Source organism: Littorina saxatilis, unplaced genomic scaffold, assembly GCF_037325665.1.
Source record: "Littorina saxatilis isolate snail1 unplaced genomic scaffold, US_GU_Lsax_2.0 scaffold_469, whole genome shotgun sequence".
In the NCBI taxonomy this organism is placed as follows: Eukaryota; Metazoa; Mollusca; class Gastropoda; order Littorinimorpha; family Littorinidae; genus Littorina; species Littorina saxatilis.
Window position 1 is genome coordinate 34,415 of NW_027126547.1, and position 15,586 is coordinate 50,000.

A 15,586-nucleotide genomic window follows, 5' to 3' on the forward strand; every position below is an offset into this window, starting at 1 on the left:
AGGGTAGGCGGGCACTTTTTTTTTTTATTTTGGAAACAGTTTGCTGCTTGTTTGATTTTTGCAAGCAGAATAACCTAATTAAGGGAAACCATTTTAAATTTTGAGTGAAAAGCAATTTTTGGGGGTTTTATTCACCAAAATGTGAAAAAAACGTTATAAAATGTGCTTTTTTTAAAATGTTGCAGTTTGTGAACCAGTGCATGTTTTGATCCAATTTTTCTTCTTTGCAGCAATATGTGTGTGTTTAATAATTCTGTGCATCGAAAAGCATTTCTAAGCAATATATTATTTTAATTTAGCATTTTCAGTTACCGGTTCAGTTCTGATAAGAAAAATACATGAGATCCTAACTGTCAGACTCATAAAAACCCAACCAATGCACTGAACTCTTATTCCATGCACAGAACTGATGCTGTACAACTCATAAACAACATATACAAAAACTGAACAAATCCATCAAGCCTTTCAAAAGTTGCAACATTTTAATTGTAGCGTTTTGTCTGAAAATTACATTCAGAGAAAACAGCATTTTAAAGATTTGAACCAGTACATACAAAAACAAGTAGCACAGTGCACCCTGAATTCATATGTTTTTATCAGAATGACCACTTTACTATGATGGGGAAATGATTTGACGATCAAATTATCCGGACTTTTTTTTAAAAATCATTTGAAAACTCATCTAATTTCTATGTTAGTGCAGATATGAATCAAAACGAAACTGTCGGACTCATAAAAACACAAGGAATCCACTGTATTCTTATTCCATGCACAGAAATGGTGCTTCACAAATCATAAACAACATATACAAAATTGGAACAAATCCATCTAGCCATTCAAAAGTTACAACATTTTAATTACCACATTTTGTCTCAAATTACATGTAGAGAAAACAGCATGTAAAAGAGTCTCACTAGTACCCCGGTAAACTAGTACCACAGTAGAGCTTGAATTAATGGGGTGGTTTTTTTTTAACCAGAATAACACTTTAACTATGATGGGGAAATGATTTGATAATCAAATTATCAGATTTTTTTAATTTAAAAAAAAATCATATGAAAACATTAAAAAAGTCAATTATCTGTGTTTGTGCTGATATGAAAATATTGATCAGAACCAAACTGTCAGACTCATAAAAACCCAACGGATGCACTGATTTCTTATTCCATTGCATAGAAATGATGCTTCACAAATCATCAACAGCATTACATAATTATATATACACAAATGGAACAAAGCTATCAAGCCCTTCAAAAGTTGCAACATTTTAATTACAGTATTTCTGTGCTCAATCCTAACACTGCAGCAAATTTCTGTAAAGCTGAATGTCCCTTTCCATGCACCAACATGGTCATACGCGGATTATTTTAAATGCAACTTTACCACCCGAAGCGTTGCAAACACCGGGAGAAGAGTAAACAACTGCAGACTTGAAATTGAATGGACACTCATATGCACTCCAGATGCAGGGCCTGTGCAAATCCTTGGGCTGATGCATCACCTTCTTTCATAATCAGACTGCTATCAGACAAGCATTCAGTACAGGATATAGACCTTTCAGCAATAGATTGAGCTGATCAATGTTGACAAAAGCCCAACACATGTCAGCGGAGTGACGTTGCACAGTACCAGTATCCATATCTGCTTGTGATGGGTCAGAAGATGGCAAAGTATCTGTATCTTCTTATGGTTGGTCAGAAGATGGCAAAGCTGATGTTTCTGCTGTGGAAGAGGGTAGTTCCGGTTTAGCAAACTTTTCCATCAGGTCAATCTTTCTCCTCGCTGCCACCACAGGAGGACTGGTTCTCCCCTTGCTCCAACCTAATAAATACACAAACACTGATTTAATATTTGATACAACTGTCCACGGTTTTTGTTTGTAATAAGCTGCAAATTTTAAGACTCAATATAAACGTCAACAAGTGCTTGTACTTTATTTTGCAAATGACCATGTTACATGGGGTGTACCTCAACTTTTTGGCTAGGCCGGTAAATCAGAAATCCCAATCAGCCCCCAACCACTGAACCAGGCGGGTTTTCTTACAACCACCTCAGCGGCTCGTACCCACATATGTCGGTTGACGAACACACACACACACACACACAAAAGACATTCATTAATTTAACAGTGACTCATACTCATTACATGTGGATTTGCACTACTTATTAATACCCAAACACACACAACTTAATGACAAAAAAGTGTATGTTTTAATATATATAATGATAAATAATTGAAAATAAAAGCAGCCACGAAAAAACAAAAGAAATCAAAGTATTCTCACCCTGTCACACACTAAACCTCACAGAAGGTTATCCCATACATACCAGCCCCTATCACAAAATGTACATGTCAAGTTTACAATGGGATTTGAGTAACCACACAATCACATACAATGATACACTCAGGAACTAATACTGAAACTAGCTGAATTATTTTCTTTCTTTCTTCCTTTCTTTTCATATTTTTCTTTTAAAATTAATTCATTTCATCACACTTGCTATGTATTTGCTTGTTTCTTGTCTGTTGTCTGTTTTGTGTGTGTGTGTGTGTGTGTGTGTGTGTGTGTGTGTGTGTGTGTGTGTGTGTGTTCTGTGTGTGTGTATACATTTTCAGATTTCCTAAACCTAGCACTGTTTGCAGGTGATCTTTATGCTTTTGATTCATGAGTTGCATCCCCAGTCCTTTAGTTTAACTCTTTTTTTTTCTTTGGTGAAGTAAATTGGATCTATTTTTTTATTCCTTAGTTAATGGAAAAGATTTGACAACAATATTGCTGTCAATGATAGGTTGGTCAGCCATGCTGGTGTAAACCAATCCTTTAGAATTAGAGAACGCTCTCTAGTAGGGTACTTATTTTCCTACGGTCAATGACCAGAAACAGAAACTGTGTCATTCGTACATCGCTCAGATGCTGCTTCTCAGTTTGACCACAGACAAAGAATAATGATGACATGTTACACCATAGTAAGCTCTCAAGGACTTGTAAACATGTGAAATAATTCCTAACAAGGATTATTTCTTATTTTACACAGACTGTCTGCTGTGGCATTTAGCTTATCATTCAAGAGGTGACTAAACTAAAAGGGACACAACTGCACTTATTATTTTGACATGCATTCCAGTTGGTTACTTCCCTTGACTTAAATTAACTTCTTTTCGTCAGGTTCTGGTAATTGCAATTATCAAGTTATAAAATAGAAGTAGTGATGAGAAAATTATCAGAAGTATCTGAAAGTCATTGGTTACATTTAAGGAATATTTAGATGTTGAAATTATATTTTTAACTATGAAGATATATTACTTATGATGAAACCACCTTCCAACTTTTTGAGTTCCCATGTCTGGAAGTGGGGTTTCTCTCTTTTTGATGGCATGATGTTCTGAGAGAGATGGCACCGGCTTCGGGTGGCTAGAACATGGGGATTAAAGTGCTCCTAATTCAGGTAAGAGACTGAAAATACTGTGGGAGATGATCACACAAACTGTTTACTTGTATTTCTATGCAAAGATAAATCATGGATGAATAATATTGAAGATGATTCCAGTAGATAGAAAATGGTATATATGTCATTGTCTGTTGTGTGGCCATGTGGTCTTGAGTTTGGGAAAAACCTGTGTGAGGTATCGGAAAGAGTTCTGTGGTTTGAAATGTATGTTTGTAATTTGTTTCTCTGTTGGTTACTATTTGTATTTGTCACTTTATGAGGGGAGAAAATACATGTTGAGGAGTCTGATTTTGACTGATGGAGTTGGGACTTATGGGACTGTTTTGATGGAGTGGAATCACATTTGTGTTAGTGTAAGAACTTGAGGCATTAAGTGTTTTGGTTCTTCTGTGAGTGGTGTATTTTTAATTCATCACTAGTGGACGTAGTGACGTTTTGATTTGACTTTGTTGCACTTAGTCATATGCAACTCAAAACACAACTTCTTGTTCATGTTTAAAAGAAAGTTGTTATCATAGATGGTGATCGAACATTTTCTTGTCAATGTTGATTCCTATGCCGTGCGTCACATGACATACTTTTCGGTTCTAAAGCGCTCAAGTTTTGTCATCAGTCATAAGAGGTTGTCTCGTTTTGTATTTGTATTCTAATCCTATGTTCTTATTGTCAGGTTGTTTACTATTTACATTTGTTTTGTTATAGTGTGTTTATGAGTGTTATGCATTGTATTTTCAGGGGCACTTTTCCTACCTCCCATACAGAGCTGCCATGCTTCGTAAAGTGTTTTAATTTATGTGTTTATCCTCAAGTCTTTAGTTTCGCTAATAGTTATTGTTTTTTACCGAAGTTGTGTATAAGGAAAGAATTGTTAGTGAAAGTGAAGAAAAGGTAATAAATGTTTAAAGGTAAATTACAGTGTGTTGCCTTGACGACTGTGTATAGTAGTGAAAGTTGTTTGAGTGTTGATGTCGTGAAAAGCAAAACTCAGTCTTTGTAGAGTAGACTTTTTTTTCTAAGAAATCTCTTTTCCCGAACCCGACCTTATGTCCACTTAATACATTCCGGCGAAGTGACAAGGTTTAAATAAAATTGGCAATACGACTACTTGTAATATTGGCAAGGTTTACATTTTGGCGCCCAATAAGGGACTTGAGATAGTGAGAGAGAAAAAAGTAAAGACTGGAATAGTGGAAAATAAATGAATCGATTGTTTTTGTTTCAACTATTTTTTGTAATTTTAACTGTAAGATAAGGGTAAGAGGAAAACACATAACTAAGCATGATGAAAAGGCGAGAGACGAGGAGAGAGCGACAGGATGCTGGAGAGCGACAGCTGAGCTGATGCAGAGGAGAGAGGACGAAGAGCTCTAGAGCAGAGAGGACGAGGAGAGATGAGCTGGATGACACCGCTGAGACGACACTGTTGCCAGGAAGGAAATCACCGATTTCAGTGACCTTGGGTGCTGTGGATTTTTGACCAGATGTGACTGACTTTTTAGTCATGTTGAGGAGAGTTACCGCATTTAGTGGCTTGGTTTATTTTGGGTGGTGATAATTCTTTCATCATAAATGGACGCTCGAAAGTATAGTTTTGATTTGATCTAGTTGTACTTGGTCGCGATATAATCCTAACAAAACTTTTTGTCTATTTTTCCATGTTCTCACAGTTTTGGCATTGTGATCTGAACCGAGTTTTCTTGTCAGGACGATTCCTGCCTTGAGTTTCACTATATGTTTGAACACTTCAGTCATTGGGTGCTACAGTATTTTTTGTCACAGGAGTTGCGGTTGATTTTTGTTTTGTCAATTTGTGATTGTATGACAAATAGGAGTGTCTTATTATTGTAATAGCTGTTGGCATACTGGAGTCATGTTGAAAAAATGTTGTTCGGAGTGAATAGGAACATTTTTTGATTTTTGGAAATGTTTGCCTGTTACTGCACTATATGAACTCCATTATAGAAAATTGTCTGGGCCTCTAAATAGTTCAGTACTTGAAGTTCATCGGGTTTTTGGGTTTAACTCCGTTGCGACCGTTCCCACTCTTTTTTGTTAACTCTGGAAGCTTCAAGATGTTGATTGTTTATTTTTGAGGCATGGAAATGATAAGTGTTAACAACTTGTTCATTTCTGCAGTTAATTCAAGTTGATTTGTCATTAATTTGAAAATTGCATAATTGTTGTTGTGTGGAGTAGAAGAAGATTGAAGTATTTGTTTTATGTGGATTGTTGATGGTTGTAAGAAATGGAACATAGGAATTGTATTGAGATAAGGGGAATCACCACGCGAACTGAGATCATTAGTCTGCACAGTTGCTTTATTAACTGTCAGCTTTTGAGAGATGTAATTCCGAGTGGTTACTGGTTACATCAAGAGTAATTTGAGACATCAAGTGAATGTCTTAGATTTTCTGTAAGGTGATTATGCTTAAAGCTAGTCACTAAATGGATGAAGTATAGTTTCGATTGACTCTGCTTGTAGCTGTGTCTGAATTAGTCGTAACATAACTTCTTGTCCATTATTGAGGAATTTTGTTATCACAGACAAGTGGGGCTGTGGTTTAGACAATATTTCTGGTTGGGTTGGATTCCATATATCATCTATTACATGATATGATATTCCTATTGTATTCCATTCTTCAATTATAACAAGAGCATTGCATTGTTTTAGTAATTGTGTTGTATTATGTGTTATGTTCTTTTTGTTTTGTTCTATGGTGTTTCTTTGACTTTGTGACAAGTGGAATAGACAGATATTTTGAAAACAGGGATTTGCAAACAAGTTGCAATGGACTTTGGAACTGGGGAAAACAAACAAGAAGGTTTGGACTGCCGAGTGCAGTATAATGTGTTTTTGTCATTGTGAAATTCATTGAAGCAGTGCAGAGGTAGTGTGGGTGTGTCTTGAGAGTCGAGTCAATGAATGTAGCTAAGCTGTGCCGGCGCACTTAGTTATATTTCTAATTGATTTGTATGTCTTGTGACAAGAGTGTGGTATTGGTTATGACGCATGGACGCATGTTGATTTTCTAAATATTCACTGTTGAAATAATGATTATTATGTTTTAACCTTGTTAAAAGTACTTTGTCTTGAGATGAGGCACTGGAAAAAGTTTTTGTTGATTCATGGTGAAAGGGAGATAATTTGGGTGTTGGTCAATTTTGGAAACTTGTGTTTAACTTAGAAGATTGACAGTAGGTGTGTCATGTGTACCGGTTTAATTTTTTCTAGTCTTTTTATGCCAAGTGTTGATCGTCTTCCTTTTCAATTACGTTGATAAACCTTGGGTTTATTGGGTTGACTGTCGCTTTAGTTGGAGTGAGAGATGGAAATTGTTTTGTTGGCTATGTGCGTTTCTGGAATATGAAGTTCATAACTAAACAGCTAATGGGATTTGTTTTCAGCACTATTCTTTTAGTTAGACTTGGGTCGTAGACATGCACCGGTTGTCTTTTAAGACACTTTTTGTTAACACACGAGGGATTAGCCATGTCGAGTTGAGATATTCAACGACAATGTTTTTTAGTTTTTGAAATGTTTACATGATTACTAGTGTTAGTAATAAGGAAACATTTTCTTTGGAGGGGTGTATGTAAACATGTGAAATAATTCCTAACAAGGATTATTTCTTATTTTACACAGACTGTCTGCTGTGGCATTTAGCTTATCATTCAAGATGGTGACTAAACTAAAAGGGACACAACTGCACTTATTATTTTGACATGCATTCCAGTTGGTTACTTCCCTTCACTTAAATTAACTACTTTTCGTCAGATTCTGGTAATTGCAATTATCAAGTTATAAAATAGAAGTAGTGATGAGAAAATTATCAGAAGTATCTGAAAGTCATTGGTTACATTTAAGGAATATTTAGATGTTGAAATTATATTTTTAACTATGAAGATATATTACTTATGATGAAACCACCTTCCAACTTTTTGAGTTCCCATGTCTGGAAGTGGGGTTTCTCTCTTTTTGATGGCATGATGTTCTGAGAGAGATGGCACCGGCTTCGGGTGGCTAGAACATGGGGATTAAAGTGCTCCTAATTCAGGTAAGAGACTGAAAATACTGTGGGAGATGATCACACAAACTGTTTACTTGTATTTCTATGCAAAGATAAATCATGGATGAATAATATTGAAGATGATTCCAGTAGATAGAAAATGGTATATATGTCATTGTCTGTTGTGTGGCCATGTGGTCTTGAGTTTGGGAAAAACCTGTGTGAGGTATCGGAAAGTCAGTTCTGTGGTTTGAAATGTTATGTTTGTAATTTGTATCTCTGTTGGTTACTATTTGTATTTGTCACTTTATGAGGGGAGAAAATACATGTTGAGGAGTCTGATTTTGACTGATGGAGTTGGGACTTATGGGACTGTTTTGATGGAGTGGAATCACATTTGTGTTAGTGTAAGAACTTGAGGCATTAAGTGTTTTGGTTCTTCTGTGAGTGGTGTATTTTTAATTCATCACTAGTGGACGTAGTGACGTTTTGATTTGACTTTGTTGCACTTAGTCATATGCAACTCAAAACACAACTTCTTGTTCATGTTTAAAAGAAAGTTGTTATCATAGATGGTGATCGAACATTTTCTTGTCAATGTTGATTCCTATGTCGTGCGTCACATGACATACTATTCGGTTCTAAAGCGCTCAAGTTTTGTCATCAGTCATAAGAGGTTGTCTCGTTTTGTATTTGTATTCTAATCCTATGTTCTTATTGTCAGGCTGTTTACTATTTACATTTGTTTTGTTATAGTGTGTTTATGAGTGTTATGCATTGTATTTTCAGGGGCACTTTTCCTACCTCCCATTCAGAGCTGCCATGCTTCGTAAAGTGTTTTAATTTATGTGTTTATCCTCAAGTCTTTAGTTTCGCTAATAGTTATTGTTTTTTACCGAAGTTGTGTATAAGAAAAGAAGTGTTAGTGTTAATGAAAGTGAAGAAAAGGTAATAAATGTTTAAAGGTAAATTACAGTGTGTTGCCTTGACGACTGTGTAGTAGTGAAAGTTGTTTGAGTGTTGATGTCGTGAAAAGTAAAACTCAGTCTTTGTAGAGTAGACTTTTTTCTAAGAAATCTCTTTTCCCGAACCCGACCTTATGTCCACTTAATACATTCCGGCGAAGTGACAAGGTTTAAATAAAATTTGGCAATACGACTACTTGTAGTATTGGCAAGGTTTACAGACTGGCCAGCGAAGAACAATAAAATAGGGGTTGTGAAGACGATATCACAGAGATGATCGAGGGAGGGAGGGGGGGGGGGGGGGGGGTTGCGGCGGCGGCATGGTCAGTAAATTGGATCAAGAAACCCGCAAAATACTTCAGACACAAACTGTTTATCATTTACCTGCAAACCCTAACACATTCTTACAACAACAACAACATAACAATGTGCAATAAATCACGTTGTCAAACAAACAAGATCGAAAAGAGAAAGAAGCAAAACCCACCTCGTCGAGTCAAGAATTTTAGAATGTCGTCTGCTTCAATTCGATCATGTTGGTTCATTTCGGAGTGTTGTTGCTTCGTTCTACTGTTCGCTGCTGCTGGTTCATCTTTCTCTGATATTTCTTGCCACTATGCCGAACATTTCCAATGTTAGGGTTGTTCTCCGCAGCTCAAAACTTTGAAAAATGCTGCTGAATCGGTGAAAAAGTCATGGATTTGTTGACACCGGGGGACTGATAAGTTGTCTACTGCGCTTGCGCCAAATGCCTTTGACCTACATATATTTGCATATATTAATTCCGGGGTTTCGGTTGGAACGGATTCTCTCTCTTTGTGCCTATGTCAACGGAAATTCCCCAACGGTGATGACGTCATCTTGAAGAACGGAAATTTCCACACAGTTTGAACAGCGAATGGTCATGTCATGTGCGCACATTTACCAGCACGGAGTATCCAAAGTAGACCATTTTTTCGATTTTTTTGATAAAACACAGACAAAAACAACAAAACATCGGTTTGAAAATGGTTTTATTTACATGAATACATGTCTAAAATGACAAAAGCAGATTATTGAATGCATTCCAGGATGTTCAAAGGTGTGAAAAATGCAACAACCCCAAAAAGGTGGATGAGACCAAAAAAAACTCATTTTGCCTACCCGGTCTGCCCTTAAACCTGTAATTTGAATTTTGAGTTGGGAATACTCAAGAAGAATCATTACATTTTTGAAGATTATACATAATTTTTGTCTTTGAACATTTAATTTTAATTTTGAGTTTAGAACAATAAAGAAGACATGTTCAATGTATAACACGTATTACTTGTTGAGTTTGTATTCATTGGTATAAATATCAATATCACTTAAGATTTAGTATCGTTGTATCCAAATATTGTTCCATTTACATACAGACATACACACAGACAGACGGAAAAAGTGAATCCAGTATACCCCCTCCAACTTCATTGGGCTGGGGTATAAATATCAATATCACTTAAGATTTAGTATCATTGTATCACAATATTGTTCCATATACATACAGACATAGGCCTACACACAGACAGATGGACAAAGTGAATCCAGCATACCCCCCTCCAACTTCGTTGGGCAGGGATATACATATTGTTCCATATCTGACAACATTTCACGGGTGAAGCAAGTTTACCTTTAGTAGAGTTTCAGAACAATCATGTAAATATGTAAGCTTTCAGAACAATCACGTATGAAGGCTTATATGATTACGATGAAATAAATAGTAGACTTTCAGAACAATCATGTAATAGTCACTTTTCAGAACAATCACGCGTGACATACGGCGTGGTTTTTTTCACGCGATGACGTCACTATTTTCATATATCTAAGGAATGTAGTTAGTTTTTGCGGAGAAATTTCGCCAAATAGGGGAAAGGCCCTAATTACCGGACGGGCGCCTAATAACGGACACGCGATATCTCAGAAATGGTAGGTCACAAACAAAAAAAAAATTGCGCGAAACGATTCAGTGATATCCCCTTACACTTCGCACCAAAATAACATGGCGACTGAACGCACGCATTCTGCACGGGAAGTGGTTTTCTGTTTTTCGCACTCTCACTGTAATTTTAGACATTTGTAAACTAAGTGCAGCAAGAAGTTACGACTTTCTAAGATGAATTGATTGGTTGAAGTAGATAGTACATACACTCTATTAGTAAATACCATGCAATACGACGTATTAAATGAACGCATTTTTCAACAGCTGCATTGTAACTCCAACTAGTGGGGTTTGCCAAATACCGTCCACCACGTGCGCCCAAATAACGGACTATGTAATATGTGTAAAAAATATAGGTCCCTGGCAATATGTAATAAATATGTGTGTGTGTGTGTGTGTGTGTGTGTGTGTGTGTGTGTGTGTGTGTGTGTGTGTGTGTGTGTGTGTGTGTGTGTGTGTGTGTGTGTGTGTGTGTGTGTGTGTGTGTGTGTGTGTAGTTGAACGTGCGGTTAATTCGCTTGACTAAAAATAACGCATAACCCTCTCTCGAGAAAAAGATACATATCTTCATAAAAACTTGCTCTTTGACTGACAAAAGTTGCAAAAACCAACATAATAATTAAATGATGATAAAAATACATGAACGTTCACAAAAAAGAAAACGGTTGCAATTGTTAATTAAAACATGGTTTCAGCAACTTTTGTTACTCTATTAAGCAGCGAATTTTGTGTCCGGACTTTGGTGACCCCCTGTCCGGATTTAGGCAGTAGGTTCCCCAAAACCGGACAATTTGCCGAAAAATTCAAACCTTAATAACTTTTAAAGTATAACAGATTTTTTCAATTTTTTTCAACATGAAGATAAAGGTAGGTTATATCTACAACAATCCGTTTTCAAAATTGCGCTATGTTATATACTTTGTGAGAAAAATGGGTTTAACCTTAAGTGTCCGTTAATTGGGGCCTTTCCCCTAATGTAACAGTTGATTACACAGAAACCAGCGGAACTTAAGGCGCAACAATTCAGTGCTAAATCTTCGTTCGGCCAGCTTCGTGAAGCCGACTTTGCCCGATTCATTTAAGACTTTAGACGGGTGAGCCGCAGCTGTAGCTGTTCTAAAAGTGTGATTGCAACCATCTGCCGCCTCACGTCATCAATGTTGTCATACGAGCGTATCTGTTCAGCAACTGGCAAAAACCAATGATCAAAACTTCGAATTATTTCAAAGTGATGCTTCAGAAAAAGCAAAGCAAAGTTCGCGTGTGTTAAGACCGTGAATATCTACTCACAGGAAGCAGAATTGGCAGCTCATTTAGAGTTACTAACTGTATTGGGTTTTTTACAAGGTTGCTTAATTTTTTTTAATGAGTTTACACGCTTCTGAAAACCGGCACGGTTGGCCTAGTGGTAAGGCGTCCGCCCCGTGATCGGGAGGTCGTGGGTTCGAACCCCGGCCGGGTCATACCTAAGACTTTAAAATTGGCAATCTAGTGGCTGCTCCGCCTGGCGTCTGGCATTATGGGGTTAGTGCTAGGACTGGTTGGTCCGGTGTCAGAATAATGTGACTGGGTGAGACATGAAGCCTGTGCTGCGACTTCTGTCTTGTGTGTGGCGCACGTTATATGTCAAAGCAGCACCGCCCTGATATGGCCCTTCGTGGTCGGCTGGGCGTTAAGCAAACAAACAAAAAAAAACGCTTCTGAAAATGTTCTATACTACGCGTCTTGAAAACTAAGCAGATCTTTGTGATGAGGCCGTTTGTTGTAAATAGAAAGGCCATTCACCTACAATATTAATCAAACAGATTGACGTGAAACAAGGTAGTGTGCATACAGTTACACCTGCAAAACAGACACACCCCAAAATCAAATTCACAAAAGCAAGATTCCCGCGTTAAAATCGACCAAAAATCAAGAAAGCTAGACAGCAACAAATTATTAATGTCATCGAATAGATGGGGCGGGGATATAGCTCAGTTGGTAGCGCGCTGGATTTGTATTCAGTTGGCCGCTGTCAGCGTGAGTTCGATCCCAGGTTCGGCGGAAATTTATTTCACAGAGTCAACTTTGTGTGCAGACTCTCTTCGGTGTCCGAACCTCCCCCCGTGTACACTACATTGGGTGTGCACGTTAAAGATCCCACGATTGACAAAAGGGTCTTTCCTGGCAAAATTGCTTAGGCACAGTTAATAATTGTCTACCTATACCCGTGTAACTTGGAATAATAGGCCGTGAAAGGTAAATATGCGCCGAAATGGCTGCAATCTACTGGCCGTATAAAATTTCATTTCACACGTCATCACTGCAGAGCGCCTAGAACTGTACCCACGGAATATGCGCGATATAAGACTCATTGATTGATTCATTCATGACTTTTTATCCAGAACAGTAAGTTCCGTTTCCCAATCGTGTCTAACAAAATTAATATGTTTCGAGCAGGTAATGAGACAAATGAGATGTGCACTTAAACGTATCTGCCTAGTTTTTATGACGGTTAGTATATATATTTCTGCGCAAAAGAATAGATTATACCCTCTCTTTTGCACACGTCTTTTTTGTTAGCTACAAATTACTACTATGACGTTTTCATATGTTCACAAAAATGAGTTGACTTATCAACAATATCTAAATATCTGTCGTAATGGTCACGCCTTACTGCTGACTGATTGACATGACTTATTTCAGCGAGACCTGCCAGTCCGTCGCTTGGAAGCGGGTGTCCAGTTGACTACGTGCCAGAGTTGTCTGTCGTGACGTGTACCTGTATCACGAGCAGCCTGGGCTCCCCGCCAGGTGTCATCGGCTGGTCCCACGACATGTCATCCTCCGTACTGACCTTACCTCGAGTGACAAGGAGTGACCACAACACCAACTTTACCTGCAACGTCAAATGGAGTTCCTTGACACAGAACACTAACATGGAACTTAAAATAGCCTGTGAGTTTCATTTAACCAGTAATCTTTTACTGTGAAAGTAGACAGATCAGAAAAACGACCTATTCATCGTATGGTTAGCATAAATCTTAAAGGGGAGTTAACATACTTTGGTGCTTTTTCTAATGATTTCATTATATTCTCAACGAGGTTTTGACTTTTTGAGCTAAATTTTCAATCGACTTTTGTTTGGACAATACTTTTTCAAATCTGTTGCCGCTTACAATATTTTGTTGCATTCCCACTACTGCTGTACTTCCAGACGGCCCTGACCCCGGCACTACCACCATCTCTGGCGCTGACGTCACTAACGGCGTCTTTGACACGGATGGGTCACTTGACCTTCACCTTACATGCAGCACTCCCGATAGTGCTGTGAACCCTGCTCCTTCCTACAGCTGGGTTCAGCCCGCTGGGTGCAGAGGTCAGGGTCAAGGGTCATGTACATTTCGACCCCAGCTTCCACAGAATGTCACTGTGACCTGCACAGTTACCAACCAGAAGAACTCAGGGAGGGTCCAGACTGTAGACATAACTGTAATACTGAACTGTGAGTTTATGTGTGTGTATATATTGGTGTGAGTATACGTTTGTGTATGTTTGTATGTTTGTGTGCGTGTGTGTGTGTATGTGTGTGTGTGTGTGTGTGTGTGTATATATGTGCGTGCGTGCGTGGTGTGTATGTGAGTGTGTGTGTGTGTATATATATGTGTGTGTGTGTGTGTGTGTGTGTGTGTGAGTGTGTATGTGTGTGCGTGTGTGCATGTGTGTGTGTGTGTGTGTGTGTTTGTGTGTGTGTGTGTGTGTGTGTGCGTGGGTGTGTGTGCATGTGTGTGCGTGTGTGCATATGTGTGTGGGTGTGTGTGTGTGTGTGTGTGCGTGGGTGTGTGTGTATGTGTGTGCGTGTGTGCATATGTGTGTGTCTAAGGAAAAGAGAAAGATAACTGATATTTAATTGTCAGCGTTATGCATTTCAACGCATTGACTTTACTTATGCCCTTGACATTTCATTCATCTCATGCACACGATCACGATTGGTCCAAAGTTTTACACGGAATAGAATCAACCTTCGATTTGTTATCATATCACCAAAAAACATAATCAGAAAACGAGAATGATACTGTTATTATTGGGGCGGGGATATAGCTCAGTTGGTAGCGCGCTGGATTTGTATTCAGTTGGCCGCTGTCAGCGTGAGTTCGATCCCAGGTTCGGCGGAAATTTATTTCAGAGTCAACTTTGTGTGCAGACTCTCTTCGGTGTCCGAACCCTCCCCCCGTGTACACTACATTGGGTGTGCACGTTAAAGATCCCACGATTGACAAAAGGGTCTTTCCTGGCAAAATTGCTTAGGCACAGTTAATAATTGTCTACCTATACCCGTGTGACTTGGAATAATAGGCCGCGAAAGGTAAATATGCGCCGAAATGGCTGCAATCTACTGGCCGTATAAAATTTCATCTCACACGGCATCACTGCAGAGCGCCTAGAACTGTACCCACGGAATATGCGCGATATAAGCCTCATTGATTGATTGATTGATTGATTATTATTACATCACTCCAACCCGGTTGTTGTTTTTCTCCCATGCAGACCCTCCTACCCAGTCACCAGACATCACGGGATACAGTACCGGTCAAGTGAGCTACATGAACGACCCTCTCAGCTTGACGTGTGACGTCACTGGGGGTTACCCTGAGGTCAGCCAGGTGACCTTGAAGTGTGACAACCACCCTCAGACCGTGACCCCCGGACAGCAAGGAAGGCTGAACATAGCGTCCCTCACAGCCAGTGATCACCAGACCACCTGTACCTGTAGCGCCACCTGGAAGGTGACGTCACTCTACACACGGACAGGCAGCGTGTTTCTCACTGTGCACTGTAGGTGTAGTGTTTCACATGTATGGATGTGAGCGCGATGAGGCTGTTTGTGTTAATGTCAACCACTCATTTTGTCAGCTATTCATTTATTTACAAAATACACCAAACAGCACGATTTTCTGTTGATAGTGACAGTATACTGAAATGGAGACACCCAAAACGTTCTGAAATATGTAATTAACTAAAGATGTAATTCACAAATTAACATATTTTGCATTTTTCTGTGAACGATCAGTCAAATTCTCTATCCAGATTAGTCATTTTTTTTACCCGCTATGCAACCTGGCATCGATCAAACAGTGTATATATAATTCTCAACCGAACACGAAGAAGACAGGTTTCAAGGCCGTTTCAGAAGGCCATATTTCAGTATCACCACGGCGCATTGTCTT

The 15,586-nt window shown here is 38.6% G+C and overlaps 1 protein-coding gene and 2 long non-coding RNA genes across 3 annotated transcripts in view; 2 read left to right on the forward strand and 1 right to left on the reverse strand.

The window, feature by feature from the left end:
• Positions 1-463: 463 nt before the first annotated feature.
• Positions 464-9,298, reverse strand: LOC138954988 (uncharacterized). Its single transcript, XR_011452046.1, has 2 exons — positions 8,910-9,298; positions 464-1,821 (listed from the first exon to the last, which is right to left on the reverse strand). It is a non-coding gene; the product is annotated as an uncharacterized lncRNA (long non-coding RNA).
• On the forward strand, positions 1,875-8,427 carry LOC138954986 (uncharacterized). The gene is made up of 2 exons (XR_011452045.1): positions 1,875-7,505; positions 8,247-8,427. It is a non-coding gene; the product is annotated as an uncharacterized lncRNA (long non-coding RNA).
• Positions 9,299-11,234: 1,936 nt separating the features above from the next.
• Positions 11,235-15,586, forward strand: part of LOC138954984 (hemicentin-1-like) — an 11,499-nt gene continuing 7,147 nt past the window's right edge. Inside the window, exons 1-5 of the mRNA XM_070326719.1 lie at positions 11,235-11,246; positions 12,764-12,767; positions 13,065-13,316; positions 13,576-13,863; positions 14,907-15,194. Coding sequence (XP_070182820.1) covers positions 11,235-11,246; positions 12,764-12,767; positions 13,065-13,316; positions 13,576-13,863; positions 14,907-15,194 — 844 coding nt within the window. The remainder of the gene's footprint in view (positions 11,247-12,763; positions 12,768-13,064; positions 13,317-13,575; positions 13,864-14,906; positions 15,195-15,586) is intronic.